Source organism: Thunnus thynnus, chromosome 8 (genome assembly GCF_963924715.1).
Source record: "Thunnus thynnus chromosome 8, fThuThy2.1, whole genome shotgun sequence".
Classification (NCBI taxonomy): Eukaryota; Metazoa; Chordata; class Actinopteri; order Scombriformes; family Scombridae; genus Thunnus; species Thunnus thynnus.
In genome coordinates, this window is record NC_089524.1 from 34,187,073 (window position 1) to 34,203,380 (window position 16,308).

Genomic DNA, 16,308 nt, shown 5'->3' on the forward strand with positions numbered 1-16,308 from the left:
AATGAAGGAAACCCCCACCCTGTTACATTAACTTCCACAGCAGTTTCCACTGTTACATATGGTGCTTTTTCCTCTCTTGTTTCTGTATATACTTATTTTTACATAGTCTGTACAGTGTCAATGTACATGTAATCTATGTGGTATGTGTATGTCAGAGTGAGTGAGCTGCACATCACATACACAGTGACACTCATCACAGTCTCTTCACAAGAAAAGGGTTCATTTAGTCAAACATTAACTGTGAGTGAGACTGAGTGTCATTTGGACCTTGAAGGTGGAAGTCAGTGTCATCTGCCAGGATGGTCCGTGTGTGTGTGTGTGTGTGTGTGTGTGTATGTGTCTCCATGGAGCAATCACAATCATCCTTTCAATGTGTCACCAAAAACTCAAATGAATCAAACTGGTACAGCAAGACTCACACATTCATACATCAACATGTATGTGCCCTATCATATTGAAAACCACACACTCAGTCACACATTCATGCCATTTTACACACACACATACATACATGTGCCTTAACAAAAACACACACGCTGGAGCCTACAATACAATATCTCAAGAAGGCATTAAGGAAATCTCCTCAAATAAATATAAATAAATTAAATCATATAAAAAGAATGGGTTAAAAAACATATTCTGTTAAATACAGCAAAAAATCTCAAATTAATACAATAAACAACAGTACTTGCTCATAGACAAAGACCGTATGGATGCAAGAGACGGGTACATTTTGTAAACAATGACAGGAGGACAGACAAGCACGCAGACAGGTAGACACATTCACAAATCATTAGTGAGCAGAAAGGCCTGTTGGGGCTCAGTGGTGGTGGTGAGGGTGGATGAGTCAGTTAAAGTTTCTGTGGGGTCAGGTGGGGTGGGAGGATGGGGCTGGGGGGGTTTCGTGAGTGAGCTGGAACTTCTGAAGTACGAGCATGTTGTGGTGTGTTTGGCAGTGCCGCTGCATCCCTCCTACTCTTATCTATTGCTCGTGAGCTTCAGAGGGGCTGTGGTCAACAGTAGTGACTGGACAGCACCAAATATTGTGGCAGAATGGACAGACATGACCAGATATCTTCAAGATGACTTAATGCTAAAGGGTACAAGATAGTTATGAGATCTGTTGGTCAGTTTACATGTTACAACCAAGGATAGACGATCATCTGTCATGGAGCCAAGGCAAGAGTTGCTGATTGATTTCCTTTTTTTGGTTCAGTTTCAACCAGTAAGGAGGAACTAAATACTGAAGACGATTGTGTAGTATTTTGGTTGGACTTCCATGTAATGTGACTGCCCATCCCTGTGTTAAGTGATTAGAACATGGACACCAGAATCCACCTGAACCATAGGTTACTGACTCCAGTGCTGCATGCTAAGTAAGTGTAGCAATTACTATACTGTACAGTCAACATAATAGCACTACCACTAACCATAGTGTATGCTTAATGTGAGACTATGTAACATTTGAAATAAGTAACACAACCATCCTCCCATAAACAGTATGTTGAATTCATAATGACTACTGCTACTGTTGCTCAGTTCAGTACCCTCAAATGTTTGGCTGCTACAGTCTTACTTGGTCTGATATGACCAGTAGCTTGTGGTGCCTAATGTTAGCAAATTTTAGATAGATATTTCTCTGTAATCAATTTACTGACTTAATGACTCTTCTCTACTTGTGCTACTATTATACTATGTTTTAGCATTTACCTTCATCACTTGTGGCCACAGTGGCTGCTGTCAATCAAAAGTTACATTGGCTCACAAGTGTTAGCTCACTATCAGTCAACATAGTGTAATGCTACATTCATTTAATGTTGGCCCAATGGGACACACAAGAAAACCTCTTGTTATACTGAACTGGGAGTGTTCATTATTCTCTGATGGTTACCCCCACGCTAGCCTTGTAGTCACACCAGACAGATTAAATCTCATTTCTAACTGTTTGCTAACAGGTGAAACAAAAGACAGTCTGTAGCTAGCTCATAACTGTATCAGTTAACTAACCAGAAGAGTTTTTCTCCACTCAGCTGATCATTATTACTTGATATACTGTAGTGATAAAATAAAATTTTAGTTTAAAATAGTTTGTACTGCACCTGATAACACTTCACATAGTGTATAATAAAGCCTAAGCGCTGAGCCTGCTAACACTTATAGTTAATGCTAAGCTATTAGCAGAGAGCCTACAGTGTAGTATATAGCTATGTCAGAAAAAGAACTTTTACAGTTAGATGAGTGGCAGCTCATGTTGACAAATTAGCATTAACATTATATTTCACACTTGATTAAATTAGGAGAAAAGCAACAATATAGAGAGATTCCAACACAGTTATGTGTCTGCTTACTCAACATAGTGTTGGAGACTTCAAGTCACAACACAGCTATGGATGACATGGTGTCCATGTTCTTCTCACCTGATGGCTAAGTGACCGACAGAGATATCACCTCATCACTGTCTTCCTTTACAGCTACACTTTAGTGAAGTCAGGTTGCTGGCAGACAACATCTGACTAACAGGAAGAAGTTAAGATGGCACACTTTTCCCATCTTGAGGCTGACCCAGACAACATGTTGACACTACATAATTTAGCAATGCCAGAGGGACAGAATCACAGGAGGACTAACAAGCCTCTGTGTTGAAATCCTCTGTACCCACCAGGTTGTGGCAGTGTAAAACATTCTGAGTGCTGTTGATGCAGTTTGCTGCCAGTGATACAAAATGTTGGACACAGTTTCATCTTTCAATCTGGTTGTCTGAGGCAGAAATCTGACATGACACTGATAGAAGTAGTGATGGAACAGTGCAGCTAGTCTCTCTATCTGGTGCAGGTGAAACCTATGGTGAGCCAGTGTGTGACTCTGTGTGTAATGTATGTTTGAATGAATGTATCTCAGTGTTCATTCTTGCTTTGTGTTGATGGTAATGTACACTGTAGAAGGTAGAAATCTGGAGCTAGACTTAATATGTCAGTGTGTGCATGTACTGGTGCGCGCACGCGCGTGTGTGTGTCAATTTGTTTAAGTGTGTTTAAGCAGGGGAAAACTATAATGAAAATTAGTTCATATAAAACAAATAAGCTGGATTTAAAATCAACCTTAGAGTGAGTGTGCCAGTGCAACTAACATGAAATGATGAGATCCCTGCTAATTCTTTCAGACTGTATGTGTATATTGTATTAATGCATGTGAAGGCACACACAGTATTGTTGAAAACATTGAAACTCAAATATTGGTGTTTTTCTTATGTAAATGTTAAAGGACTACATCTACAGAAAAACAGCTGGTTTAACTCAAAGTGTACAGTGGACAAACTCAAATCAAGGCAGTTACTGTTAGTTCCAGAAAAGTAAACATGTTGGAGATGCAAAGTATTCACCCAGCAGCAGCGCTGTGAACTGATGATGCTCCTGTGCTGGGGGGTGTGTCAGGGCTTAACTGGAGGGGGTTAAAGGGAGCATAGGGGAGGCTTGGGGTAAAGTATGGATGGTGTGTGTGTGTGTGTGTGTGTGTGTGTGTGTGTGTGTGTGTGTGTGTGTGTGGTGGGGGGGGGGGGGTGGGGCTATAGGATTCCATCCATGAAGCTGGTGTCCAGCCGCTGGATGAGCACCCGGATGAAGGACATTTCCTTGCGGGTGTTTTCAAAGATCACTCTAGGGTCGTCAGACTGGCAGCGCAGACAGTTGGGAGCCATGACCATGGCTAGGTTGTTCACATCCATCTTGGTGATGGTCACGTTGGCAGGCTGGGCAAATACCTGCACACACATTATACAGCAGAGTGTTCTACAGGTTGCCTCAAGTCAGATTTCAGATATTTATAGCCGGTTTAATGCTCTCTGGACTAATGTTCAAGCTAGCACAGTCACTTGGATCTGGACCTTAGATATTTGGTCAGGATTTGTTTGGCACAGTTTTGGAAAGAGTATTAAATAGCAATATATCAACATTTTTTAAAACATAGTTTTGCATACAATACTAATTTGATCTGTGGCTAAAAGCATTTGTCTCTTTAGGAACACTTGCAGCTGTGAGATGCTGGCAACCAGAGCTGAATGCTGAAGCCAGTGCTTAAAGGCTTGTTTCACCCAAATCACTTCCTTCTGTATGCATAGACAGATACTATAGATACTTTCCATGTAGACAGTTTGGGTTCTGTATGTCCAGGCTGTGAGATATCTGTCTCTCAGTATGTTTACATGCACCATAACCAGGTTATAGCCAGCCATAACCAGCTTTCTGTATGAGCTGATTTCTTAACTGTCATGTAAACAAGAAACCTGATTACTGTTGGGCTAGGGCTATTTTTATCCAGACCAAATAACTATTGAATCTGGACTGGAAACAACCTGACCCAGTGACACATCACTGTCACATCATCTCACCTGTCACCTGTCATCTTTCAGCCACCCACTAGTTGTGAGCTTGTAGCAAGGTTGTTGTGGGATATTGGAGCTCAGCTTGATAAAGTAATTCTACTCCTGTTAATACAGAAATGCTGTTCATGTACAGAGTTCTGGAGGTTCTGTACTGAAATATCATCATGTAATGGACCCTTACTGGAATAGAGGAGAAATGTCATCACTGATCTGCTGCATGTATACACAGATACCATAACCAATAACCAGCTTACTACAGTGCATGTAAATGCTGAGATTTATACATTCACTCCAATATAATAGAGATGAATGGAATTCTGTTTGTACCACTCACAGCATTGAAAATATGCATTTAGAAAATAGTGTATATATAGTGTTATAGAATACAGTATATAGTGTGTATGGAATATATATAGTGTGTAAAGAATATAGTATATAGTGTGTATAGAATATATATAGTGTGTATAGAATATATATAGTGTGTATAGAATATAGTATATAGTGTGTTTAGAATATAGTATATAGTGTGTGTATAGAATATACATATAGTGTGTATAGAATATAGTATATAGTGTGTATAGAATATATATATATATAGTGTGTATAGAATACAGTATATAGTGTGTATGGAATATATATAGTGTGTATAGAATATAGTATATAGTGTGTATAGAATATAGTATATAGTGTGTATAGAATATATATAGTGTGTATAGAATATAGTATATAGTGTGTATAGAATATATATATATAGTGTGTATAGAATATAGTATATAGTGTGTATAGAATACAGTATATAGTGTGTATGGAATATATATAGTGTGTATAGAATATAGTATATAGCGTGTATAGAATATATATAGTGTGTATAGAATATAGTATATAGTGTGTATAGAATATATATAGTGTGTATAGAATATAGTATATAGTATGTATGGAATATATATAGTGTGTAAAGAATATAGTATATAGTGTGTATAGAATATAGTATATAGTGTGTGTAGAATATATATAGTGTGTATAGAATACAGTATATAGTGTGTATGGAATATATATAGTGTGTAAAGAATATAGTATATAGTGTGTATAGAATATAGTATATAGTGTGTATGGAATATATATAGTGTGTAAAGAATATAGTATATAGTGTGTATAGAATATAGTATATAGTGTGTGTAGAATATATATAGTGTGTATAGAATACAGTATATAGTGTGTATAGAATATATATAGTGTGTATAGAATATAGTATATAGTGTGTATAGAATATAGTATATAGTGTGTATAGAATACAGTATATAGTGTGTATGGAATATATATAGTGTGTAAAGAATATAGTATATAGTGTGTATAGAATATAGTATATAGTGTGTATGGAATATATATAGTGTGTAAAGAATATAGTATATAGTGTGTATAGAATATAGTATATAGTGTGTGTAGAATATATATAGTGTGTATAGAATACAGTATATAGTGTGTATGGAATATATATAGTGTGTAAAGAATATAGTATATAGTGTGTATAGAATATAGTATATAGTGTGTATGGAATATATATAGTGTGTAAAGAATATAGTATATAGTGTGTATAGAATATAGTATATAGTGTGTGTAGAATATATATAGTGTGTATAGAATACAGTATATAGTGTGTATAGAATATATATAGTGTGTATAGAATATAGTATATAGTGTGTATAGAATACAGTATATAGTGTGTATGGAATATATATAGTGTGTAAAGAATATAGTATATAGTGTGTATAGAATATAGTATATAGTGTGTGTAGAATATATATAGTGTGTATAGAATATAGTATATAGTGTGTATAGAATATAGTATATTGTGTGTATAGAATATATATAGTGTGTATAGAATATAGTATATAGTGTGTTTAGAATATAGTATATAGTGTGTATAGAATATAGTATATAGTGTGTATAGAATATATATATATATATAGTGTGTATAGAATATAGTATATAGTGTGTATTGAATATAGTATATAGTGTGTATGGAATATATATAGTGTGTACAGACGCAGCACGTGTCTCTGGATAATCCACAGACTGTCTACTTTTAGTCTTTCAGAGCAGCAGAAACTAAATTACATTCAGCTTGTATTTGTGTGGATGCAGAAAACTCAGAGACAGATATCTCGAAACCTGCACAAACAAAACCAAAACTCTCTGGCTAGACAGATACTACTATTTTTCAGAGTTTGGCCGAACCGACACTTAAAGGAAATATGCTCACTAACTCATACTCAGATGAGAAGTGACAAAGTCCATATCAGTTTAGATTTTTTTTATCACTCCTGCTGCAGGTGAGAGAAGTATTTTTGTTTTGTTTTGTAATTTGGTGAAGCCACCCTTTAAATGCCTTAAACTGTAATTCCTCTAATGGCCATACATACACATTACATACACTTCTGCTACTGTGTGTCTCAGTGGCATTTCATTTAAAAAAAAACAAAAAAATTTAACAGAATTATGTTTGTGACCATGTTTGTTTTACAGACAGGAGTCTTATTACAGTCCACCTTGGTCACTGTTGCTTGCCTGTCAGCTCCAGTATCAGCCCTTTTTCATTGGGAAAAGTATCAAGTGTCACATGTTGCTATTGCAACCAGAGCCTTGTTACAGTGTCACTAACAGTGGTCATAGTCAGCCAGTATGATGCTAATAACTATGTCAGTATAGGGGTATGACCTGGCTTCACAGTTCAATTTGCTTTAGTATAGGCCCTGGTAAGACGTGTGTGTGTGTGTGTGTGTTACCTGTAGGAAGCGGATGAGGTAGCAGAGCACCAGTTTGTTGATGTGCGGCAGGCCCAGCACCACGTTGACAGCTGCCTCTGGGTTGTCATAGTGATTGATACACTCCTCATAAAACTCATGAGGGATGAGTGGCTCCTCCAGCTCCCTGTACCAGAACTTCAGCAGAGACGCTGGGGACACACAGAGAAAGACTAGCTTCAGAGTTTGAAATAAAACATTTAAAAATCAGATGATAGAGATAATTCTGCACAGGCTGTTATCATTCAGGCTGATACATCCATGTTGTTGTGCCTTATGTTGCTCCATCAAATGCATGTATGTAATTAATCTAAGAAACTCTGACTGATTCATTTTTTAATCAGTTCTTTGCAAAGAAATACTCTTCAAAGCCAGCAGTGACAGAAAGGTTTGGCCTTGATGAAGAGTCTAACCACAAAACGCCTGACAAGAATCTTTTAGTGGCTGTTGTGGAGTTTTGGGTTGAATCACACGATCTTCAGCAGATGGAGCGGATGGAGCAGATGTTTTTGCATCAATTTTTCAACACTTTGAGGAACTTAAGATCTTAAATCATAAAGATTTGTCAACTGCTGTTTCCAAGGTCAAGAATTTTCAGTCTCATTTTTTGGCCTTTTTCAATCATACTTTGCATCCTGGAAAATTTCTTCAAGAACTCTTTTAAGACTCTGCATCTATAACATGTCAGACCTCCACATGGAGTGTCATCTGGCTGTCATAGAGACCTAAGTGAGGCAACTTTATACTGTATTGTTTTTGTGAAAATTCCTGATATTCCCATGACACCAACCTCCTCCTGGTGACAGCAGTGAGGAAGCAGAACCAGGTCCACAGGAGACCAGCAGTGATCTCAGCAGCAGCACTCTGCAACAGTGTGTGTGTGTATGTATGTGTGTGTTTACCTGGGATGTGTGGGTCTTCCAGCCCTGTGGGGATTTTCCATTGATCCACTTGCAGCTTGAGGGCATTGACTTCATCTATGTCCCCCGGTACCCTGGAGGTCAAAGGTCACAGGCTGGTTACACTCTCTCATTCTCCTCTTCTGTCTTTGCATTTTTTCATCACCTGATTTCTACATGGTTGATCTTTAACTGTATAAAATCAGCTGGACCACTGTCTACTTGGAGGGGGTTTGAGTCTAACAGGAAAACATGTAACCTGCTCAACTGATTATTTGCTAAGCTAGAACAAATGTTCCTAAAGTGGCTGATTAGAGTTTTGGTTGGTTTAAAGTACACCCAAACAAACTGAGGGCTGAGGATTCATTGTGTCACATTGCTTTAATAAAGAAGACAATCAAATCATTTCAACAATAAGTTCACTTCCTCTCCCATCATGTCAGCATGCACATACATTGTTTGCTGTGAATCCCTTGTCTGTGGGTAGACAATGCCAGTTACTGATGACTGACTGGCCATCAGGACAACCGGGACATTTCCCAGTGGGCCACTATACAGATTGTGCTGATGGCACAATGGGTAAAAAAAGACAACAATAAAGAGAGAGAGAGACCTTTGAAAGGAGGAAGAGAGAAAGCAAGAGGGCCAGTGTGCTCAGGTGACTGGCTCAGCTGAGCAGGCTGGGCCACTCACCATTTCTGTGGAAGCATCTTCAGTGTGCTGGTGTATTTACTGCTGCACTGTCCACTTTGAATTCTAATCTCACACTCTGCCACACTAACTTGTAGCGAGTGGATACAATGTAAACTGAACAGCAGTAAATACCAGCTATCTTACTAATTAGTTTAGTTTTAAGTGTGTTGACTCAGTTATAAAGTCATTTTTAAGACAGTAGCTGTCATAGTTGTTCACTTTAATATAAAAAGTGTTTCTGATACAGTTTTTCTTCACAAACAGTTATGAAATCACCACAGAATCTGATCTGACTAACTGTTAATAATAATTATAACATTACAAAATGATATAAATATAATGATAGAACATTGTAATGGTGTTTCTAGAGTTTCATAGTTAATCTCTGTGTACTGTGGTGTGGGCTGTGTGTGCTGGTGTGTCTCCAGTCCTAGTCAAATGTTATTCCCACTCCAGCCCTGCCAGTTACAATGTAGACTACTATATACTATAGAGACATAATTACAAAATGCAAATACATTAAATGGCTAAAAAATGCTGAACTTATATACAGTAGTATCAAAAAGATTTGATAGAATAAAAATCTTATGGATTATAACTTGAAACTTCAGTTGTCTGCTTTTGTGATGCAGATTTTTTTTCATTGTGGGATTCCAGGTAACACAACACTGACCAGCCACCAGAGACTTTATTGTGTGTGTGGTATTGTTCATGTAACTGCACATTTTGCGTCCCTTAGTAATGTTGTTAAATGTTGTAAATTAAGTGTAAAATTATAAATTTTTGAAAATACATTTCACTCTTCAGCAACATGGCCACTGCTAAAGCCTGCTGGTGTGGCTAAAAACAACACACTGTCACAAGCCCCTCTGCTTCCTCCTCTCTCACCTGAAGATGCCCTCTGTCTGGTCTCCATTGAGACCCAGAACCTCTTCAGAGAGGCGAGTCTGCACCCAGGGCAGCTGGTGGTCTGGATATCGCTCCTTCTGGAGCGCCATCACCTCCTCCAGGGACGAGCCGAACATGGAGGGACTGAAGATGGCGTTCCTGGCATGGTTGATCTCCTCCAGACAGGGCTTCTGCAGACCCTGGAGACACATGTCATGTTAGTGCAGCAGTGCAGATGAGGGGCAGCTTGAATACTTGAAGGATGTGGTTCAGAAAGCAGTAAGAAGTAGTATTCAGATGTCACTGAGACAAACATTCCTGCATCCACAGACACACAGCTCATTAAAGAGCTGTCAGAGATTAGCAGGTTAACAGCGGTCAAACACCGGGCCGTGCTGTGGAGTCCGAAAAGTGACAAATGATCTGTGTTAGTGGCCTGCTGAGAGTCTGGCACTACATGCTTCACAGGCTCCAAGCCAAGCTGCTGCCTGCCTGCCAACACACTCACACACCAAAAACACACATGTAGTCAACATACAGCATCACACACACACACACAGACACTACAGAGTATATGAACAACAGTTTATTACATTTGAAATAGAACTGTATATATAGCAATGAAATATAATACTTTGGAAACAGACTATCTGCATTTTACAGTTTGAATTCCCCTCTGTAAAAATTCCAGTTGGTCAGTTCAAATGGTATCATTTCAAAATACTTGCTGTCAAGTATTTTTTTAGGGTTCATAAATTCAGACAGGAAATCAGTTCAAATTCGGATAAAAAAAATCTGAAATTGAGGCAAACTCAAGATGAAATACTCAGACTTGGAACATCTGGCCTACCAAGGATACTGTATGCTGTATTTTAGGCAAATTGGCTCATGTGACTAACAGGACATGACCTGAGAACACAGAGGTCTGATTGTTTATTCTCTGAATTTCACCAATCCAATTCAGCAACCTATTTTCTAGACTTCACTTGAATGTGACTCCCTGTCATGTTCTTTCATCACACTTAGTACAAAAGATTTACTGCTCCTCATAGAAACACTGAGTATCTCTATCAGAGGAACAGACACAGCACAGACCTGCCCGAGCTCTGACTCACTCATTCATTTGCAGCCGTGTTTGTAGTGTCTTCTTGGATACAATATCATATCCCCAACAACTAAAGACATATGTCTGGACACATGAGCACATCTTTTTTTTTTTTGGTAGATTTTACTGTGGCATTTGTTGCCTTTATTTAATCAGTAAATGTGTAGAGAGACAGGACACAGGGGAGAGACAGGGGTATAACATGCAACAACAAAGGTCTGTGGACATTGCGCCCCACCTATCTTCTTTAAAATAAAACATTTGTTTGAATGTTTGATCTTAGCAGAACTGACAACATGAAGACAGACAGAGACAGAGCTTCTTACCTTCTTGGCTCCAGTCAGAGCAGCTTTAGTCAGTTTCCTGTAGCAGTATTTGGCATAGCTGCTGATGGCCACTCCTAGAATGAGACAGAAAAGAAGACATATACAGCATGCACATTTAGCTCAGGAAATTAGAATGAGTTAAACAGAGCAGACAGAGGTGAAGCAGCCTGCAGTGTTACAGAGAGGAGGACTCACAGGGCTTTTAATCCATAAAACCAGATTACCTGATGATACAGACTGAAATCAGCCTGATTTTCTGGATAATAGGAATAGCTTTAAACGATTAGACTGTTACCATGGAAACATATCTCTTGTGACTAAACCTGAGAGTGAAGTCTGAGTAAAGTAGCCAGACCAGCAGCAGTTTATTTTTCTATGCTTGGCTTCCCCTTCAGGTTACACCACTCTGGTTTGAAGTCATGGTAACATGCAAACACTTCTGACTTACTTTATCAGAGTTTGACATTAGATGGTAATTACTACATATGTACAACATAGAGCTTCAAGTGCTTTAGTGTCACATTGATCTGCATTAATTACAGTCAGCAATGATGTTGTCATTGTGTTTGTGTTATTAATGTCAGACTTTCAAGTAATGCCTAATGTACATAATATACATATCTCCTTTCTTCCTATTCTATGTGTTATGTTTGCTCAACAGGTAAAGCTTGCGTGTCGCTTTTTAGAATTGTGGCTTAAATGCATGTCTTCCACGTCTCAGTATTATGATATGATATGTAAATTGTAGCAGTGTTTAAACCAGCCTCAGTCATGGGTTTGTGTTAAATAAATACATTGTAATATCCCTTTAAAAGTGTCACAAAAGTAGTCATTCCAGGCATATATTTATTCAATTATTTGCAAAAATCACCTCTAACATCCTCTGCAAGCTTCTGCTTTATCCTCATCATGAAAATAACAGTACTAGGGGAACAGGGGAACAGTACTGATAAAATAATCCTAGCTCAAGGCCAACTTACTAGCTTTTTCCAGAGCTTTCAACCACATCTCACAGTCTGCATGAGCAAACAGAAGTGGCTCAAGTGTCAACCCTTTAGAATCTGCTACTACAGTGAGTGGACTTTGAGTTAAGATTTCAGAAAAAAATAGCAGTTTAATATTTTTAATATTCATCAAGGACAGACTATAAACATTTGTCCTTCATCAGCACTGAGCCACCTGTGGGAGATGACCAGAGTAATGTGTTGATCCTGTTTACCTGCAGGGGGAAGCAGAGCACCAGCACAGCTCTATTCTGTCTGGCACAGAGCAGGAACACCTTTAAAATGCACCTTTATGGGAATGTCTCTCACTGTATCTCCTGCTTATGGATAATGGTTGTGGGAAGTTGTAGTTATAGCCAACATGTTGGCCTCCATGTTTGTCATTACAGAGCTTTCTACAACACCTGATATTCTACATGGGGTTTGGGTTTAATGCAGTTTATTGATTTTCTGCTTAGAAGAAGAGCAGTAACTGGTCTGAAGATATTTGCTGGATTTTTGATCTGTAACAGTTTCCCTCTTGTCTGACATTTCATCCTGCAGTTGGGGGGTATTGATCCTCACTGTGCTTTAGATCAATATGCCCATTATAAAAAACCTCAACCATCTTTTCCCTTATTAATATCTTCAAAATGCTACATCTGTGTGATCGTATTGATGATCTGAGGAAACACAAAGAGGGAATTTGATGCTAAAAAGACTGTAAATGTGTCAGATATCCACTTGATATGACTAACTCAGACTGATGAAGACTCATATAAGCTTCACATCAACTTTGAAATATATTTTTGCACAAAATTACTGTGTGGACACACTGTGGATTTTGTGCCCCATCACTTTGAAGGGGATCTTTTAATATCCAGTATGAACAGGAGGAATGTTCATATGGACACCTGACTGTTGTTTTAAGATACACTTGAAAAACTGTGAACCTGTCCTTTAACAGGAAAAGTTACTAGATCTGCATTGAGATCGTGTGACCATGAGAATAATGTCATTCTTCCTCCCGTCCTTGCTTCTCTGTCCTCCAGCTCTGACGCAGAAACCGATGTTCTAATGCCTTAAATGCATCTCAGAGGAGACAAGGACAGAGGAGGCTTCAGGAGGAGCTTGGAGCAAGGTGTGTATGTATATGTCATTCCTGTAATACATAATGAAAACAGTGCTGTATAACTGGCAGTGATTGTGGAGTGGGTGTGTTGCCCCCTCACCCTTGGTGTCGTTGAGGGGGTCCATGTGTCGGTAGATGTAGCCCTCCAGGTAGGTGTGGAAGCGGGGTGTCGGGGGGAAGAAGGCCAGGCAGATAGCCATGAGCTCCCAGCCTCGCTCCAGGCTGTCGTAGCGGAAGTTCTCGGTGGTTTGACGACATAGCTGGATGTAGAGCTCATCACGCAAACCCTGGTTGCTCCAACCACGCACCACCACCTGACAGAGAGACAGAGAGCCAGCTCAACTGAGGAGTACAGCTGAATGAATGCTCCAGTAGCAACACTGCATGGACCGGATACTGAGAATTGTTGACCTGACATCAAATACATGACAATCTATATTTTAAATATATTTGATGTATTTTTTGTATCATTCATTGCGTCACCACAAGATCCCCTCTCCCATCCCAGATCCCCCATAATTCGAACAATGGCGCTACACCGAAGTCGAAAATCTATTCATGCAGGTTTAAATTTGTCATGTTGGCAAACATTTGCTTACTTCAATATTCAGCAGAAACAGGGCAGCATTAGCATTCATTTGGATCCATGATTCTGTCATTCATCCTCCTTTTACAGAACAAAGGCTGCATCTTTATAAAATATCTGCATATTTATAAAATATCTGCATCTTTATCTTGTTAGATGATCAGCAGCCAGGCACCAACTTTGTCTGTCTGCTGTCACATACTGATGTTTCATCAAAATCTTTCATCAAAAATGAGTTTAATATTTTTTCCACTTTGTCTTATATTCAAGCAGCTGCCCCTAGAAAAGGATTTTTTTGGAAGCCTGAAAATGCCCAGGTGTTTTAAAAGTCCGTAGTCCTGCAGTCACACTGTGAGCAAGGACACACAGCTCACAGCATGAAGTCCCGTGCACACAGCAGCAGTACTGCAGAGAGGAGAGTCATCTGCAGTACTGCTACAAACTTCTATACACATTCCATATCAGGATTCATCTCGGCTTGGAGTCCTACTGTAACTATGCCTGAAAATGATGTCCCAGGTTCACAGCAAGGACATGAAGGCAAAGAAATCACTATGGAGGCATACGTTAGATAGTGAGAGTACAGCCTTGTGTGCATGGGTGAATGAGTTTAAGCTGGGGAAACAGCGGTGGTTATTTACAGACCTCCAGAGCCACACAGAGGGGGTCGACCTTGGAGCGACGGTCTCCCATGTAGGTCTGGATGAGCTTAAAGATGTCAACTGCCTCCTTCTTTACAGAGCGATCTGAGGTCACGATCATAGGCTTCTTGATGGGCTCACTGCTCCACGCCAGCATGTTGGCAATGGAGACCTTTCTTCTAAACAGACCCTGAGACAACACAAAAAGAAGAGATGGAGAGATCAATTCTACTGTACAGGAGGCTGAAAAGATGTATTACAGCAATTCAAATCCATATTCTGTCAAAGACTAACAGAACTACAGAGAGCACTCCTCACCAACTATACTGCACCCTTCAACTAATGTTTTAACCCCAAATGTTGTTGTACGTGAAAATTTGCTTTGTAAGTGTGACAAGACACTGCTGAAAGAAACAATGGAAAGCAAAAACTTTGCCCTGATGAAGATTAAAATCACAGATCATAGACGACAATGGCAGATCAGTATAGGACTTTCTACAGAAGAAGACAGATGGTAATCCACAGTGGGAAAAACATTTGGGGGGGGAATATTTTATTTTCAAGCTTTCAAATATTTCAAATAGAGGTGTGTCCAAATACAAATACATTATTCGGCAAAGCACAAATGGTGGATTTTATACGAATATTTGTTTCATACAAATATTTAAAAAATGATTTGTTAGAGGTGTTCCCCAGAGATAAAGCTGAGCTACTGACACAAGCAAAGTGCTCCCAAGGGACTCTCCAAATCTGTTGTTCCCCTTCTCCTTTCCGCAAAATTAGGTTATAAAAAATAGGCAATAGATGAAAAGTGCAAAGCAATAATTGCCTTTGAAGTTCCTCCCTACACATTACACGGTCTGCTGTGTTATGGGTGTATAAATAGGTAGAGGTCTGTCTGCAATGAAGTGATGAGTAACGTTTTAGCTCAGTAGTCAGCACAGTTGTCTATGATCTGGGAGACTCCAGTTCAAGAACCCGATGTGGGGACCTCCTTTGTAAGGTAGTTTATTCATGAACACTTATTGTAACACTTTAATTTTCTAAAATTAAAAGTGTCATAAAAACAAAAACAGGATTTTTAAGCCTCTTTCCACTTTTATTCGAATACAAATACTAATAATTTTGCTGCCTCAACAAATACAGACACAAATACAAATACTGGGCTCTCTGCACATCCCTAATTTCAAACACACCAAACAATGAAACAGCAAAATCACCATTCAGAGCTGTAATACTAATAAGGAGATTCAATTTATAATTCTTCTATAGTTATACTAATATTAAATGTATTACAGAAACGGGTATGCATTTATGCATGTTCTGGAAGTGGCTAAAGGTATAGAAATGTTTGAGAGTAGTGAAAGATGAAGAGTTCACTTATTATTTAGAATTATTTAGATTATTTAGAATTCATCACCTCTCAAAATGTTTTAGCAGTAGATGTAGAAAGCAAAGCTGAACAGAAGCAAGAAAGACTAACCTTTGGAGAAATAAGCCGGCACTTACCATGACAATATGAAGGGATTCATTAAGGTATAGCAGCCGTGAACACACTGTCCATCTAGACTGCTGCTACTGTTCTGACATTCCCCAAACAAACTGACCTGACTGTAGTTTTTTTTTGTCCTGTCAGAGGGTTTATGTGTGTGTGTGTGTGTGTGTGTGTGTGTGTGTGTGTGTGTGTGTGTGTGTGAGCTCTGTTAAGTTGGTTAAGATGAAAAATGTGGTTGTGTCTGTATTTCTGGCCGGATGGGTGTAACTGTTGTTAAAACAACAATTAAAGTTACAGTTAAAAATTACAGATAAATTCAAACTCACAAGGTCTAACTTACTTTGTTTCCTTCAACAACATGTCTCGGCCTTCCTCAGTGTC

The 16,308-nt window shown here is 38.8% G+C and overlaps 1 protein-coding gene across 1 annotated transcript in view; it reads right to left on the reverse strand.

Moving 5' to 3' along the window:
* Positions 1–1,197: 1,197 nt before the first annotated feature.
* arhgap39 (Rho GTPase activating protein 39) overlaps positions 1,198–16,308 on the reverse strand; it is a 105,582-nt gene continuing 90,471 nt past the window's right edge. Inside the window, exons 5-11 of the mRNA XM_067598022.1 lie at positions 14,437–14,622; positions 13,306–13,519; positions 11,091–11,164; positions 9,660–9,859; positions 8,082–8,173; positions 7,162–7,331; positions 1,198–3,757 (exon numbers count right to left, since the gene is read on the reverse strand). Coding sequence (XP_067454123.1) covers positions 3,563–3,757; positions 7,162–7,331; positions 8,082–8,173; positions 9,660–9,859; positions 11,091–11,164; positions 13,306–13,519; positions 14,437–14,622 — 1,131 coding nt within the window. The 3' untranslated portion in view covers positions 1,198–3,562. The remainder of the gene's footprint in view (positions 3,758–7,161; positions 7,332–8,081; positions 8,174–9,659; positions 9,860–11,090; positions 11,165–13,305; positions 13,520–14,436; positions 14,623–16,308) is intronic.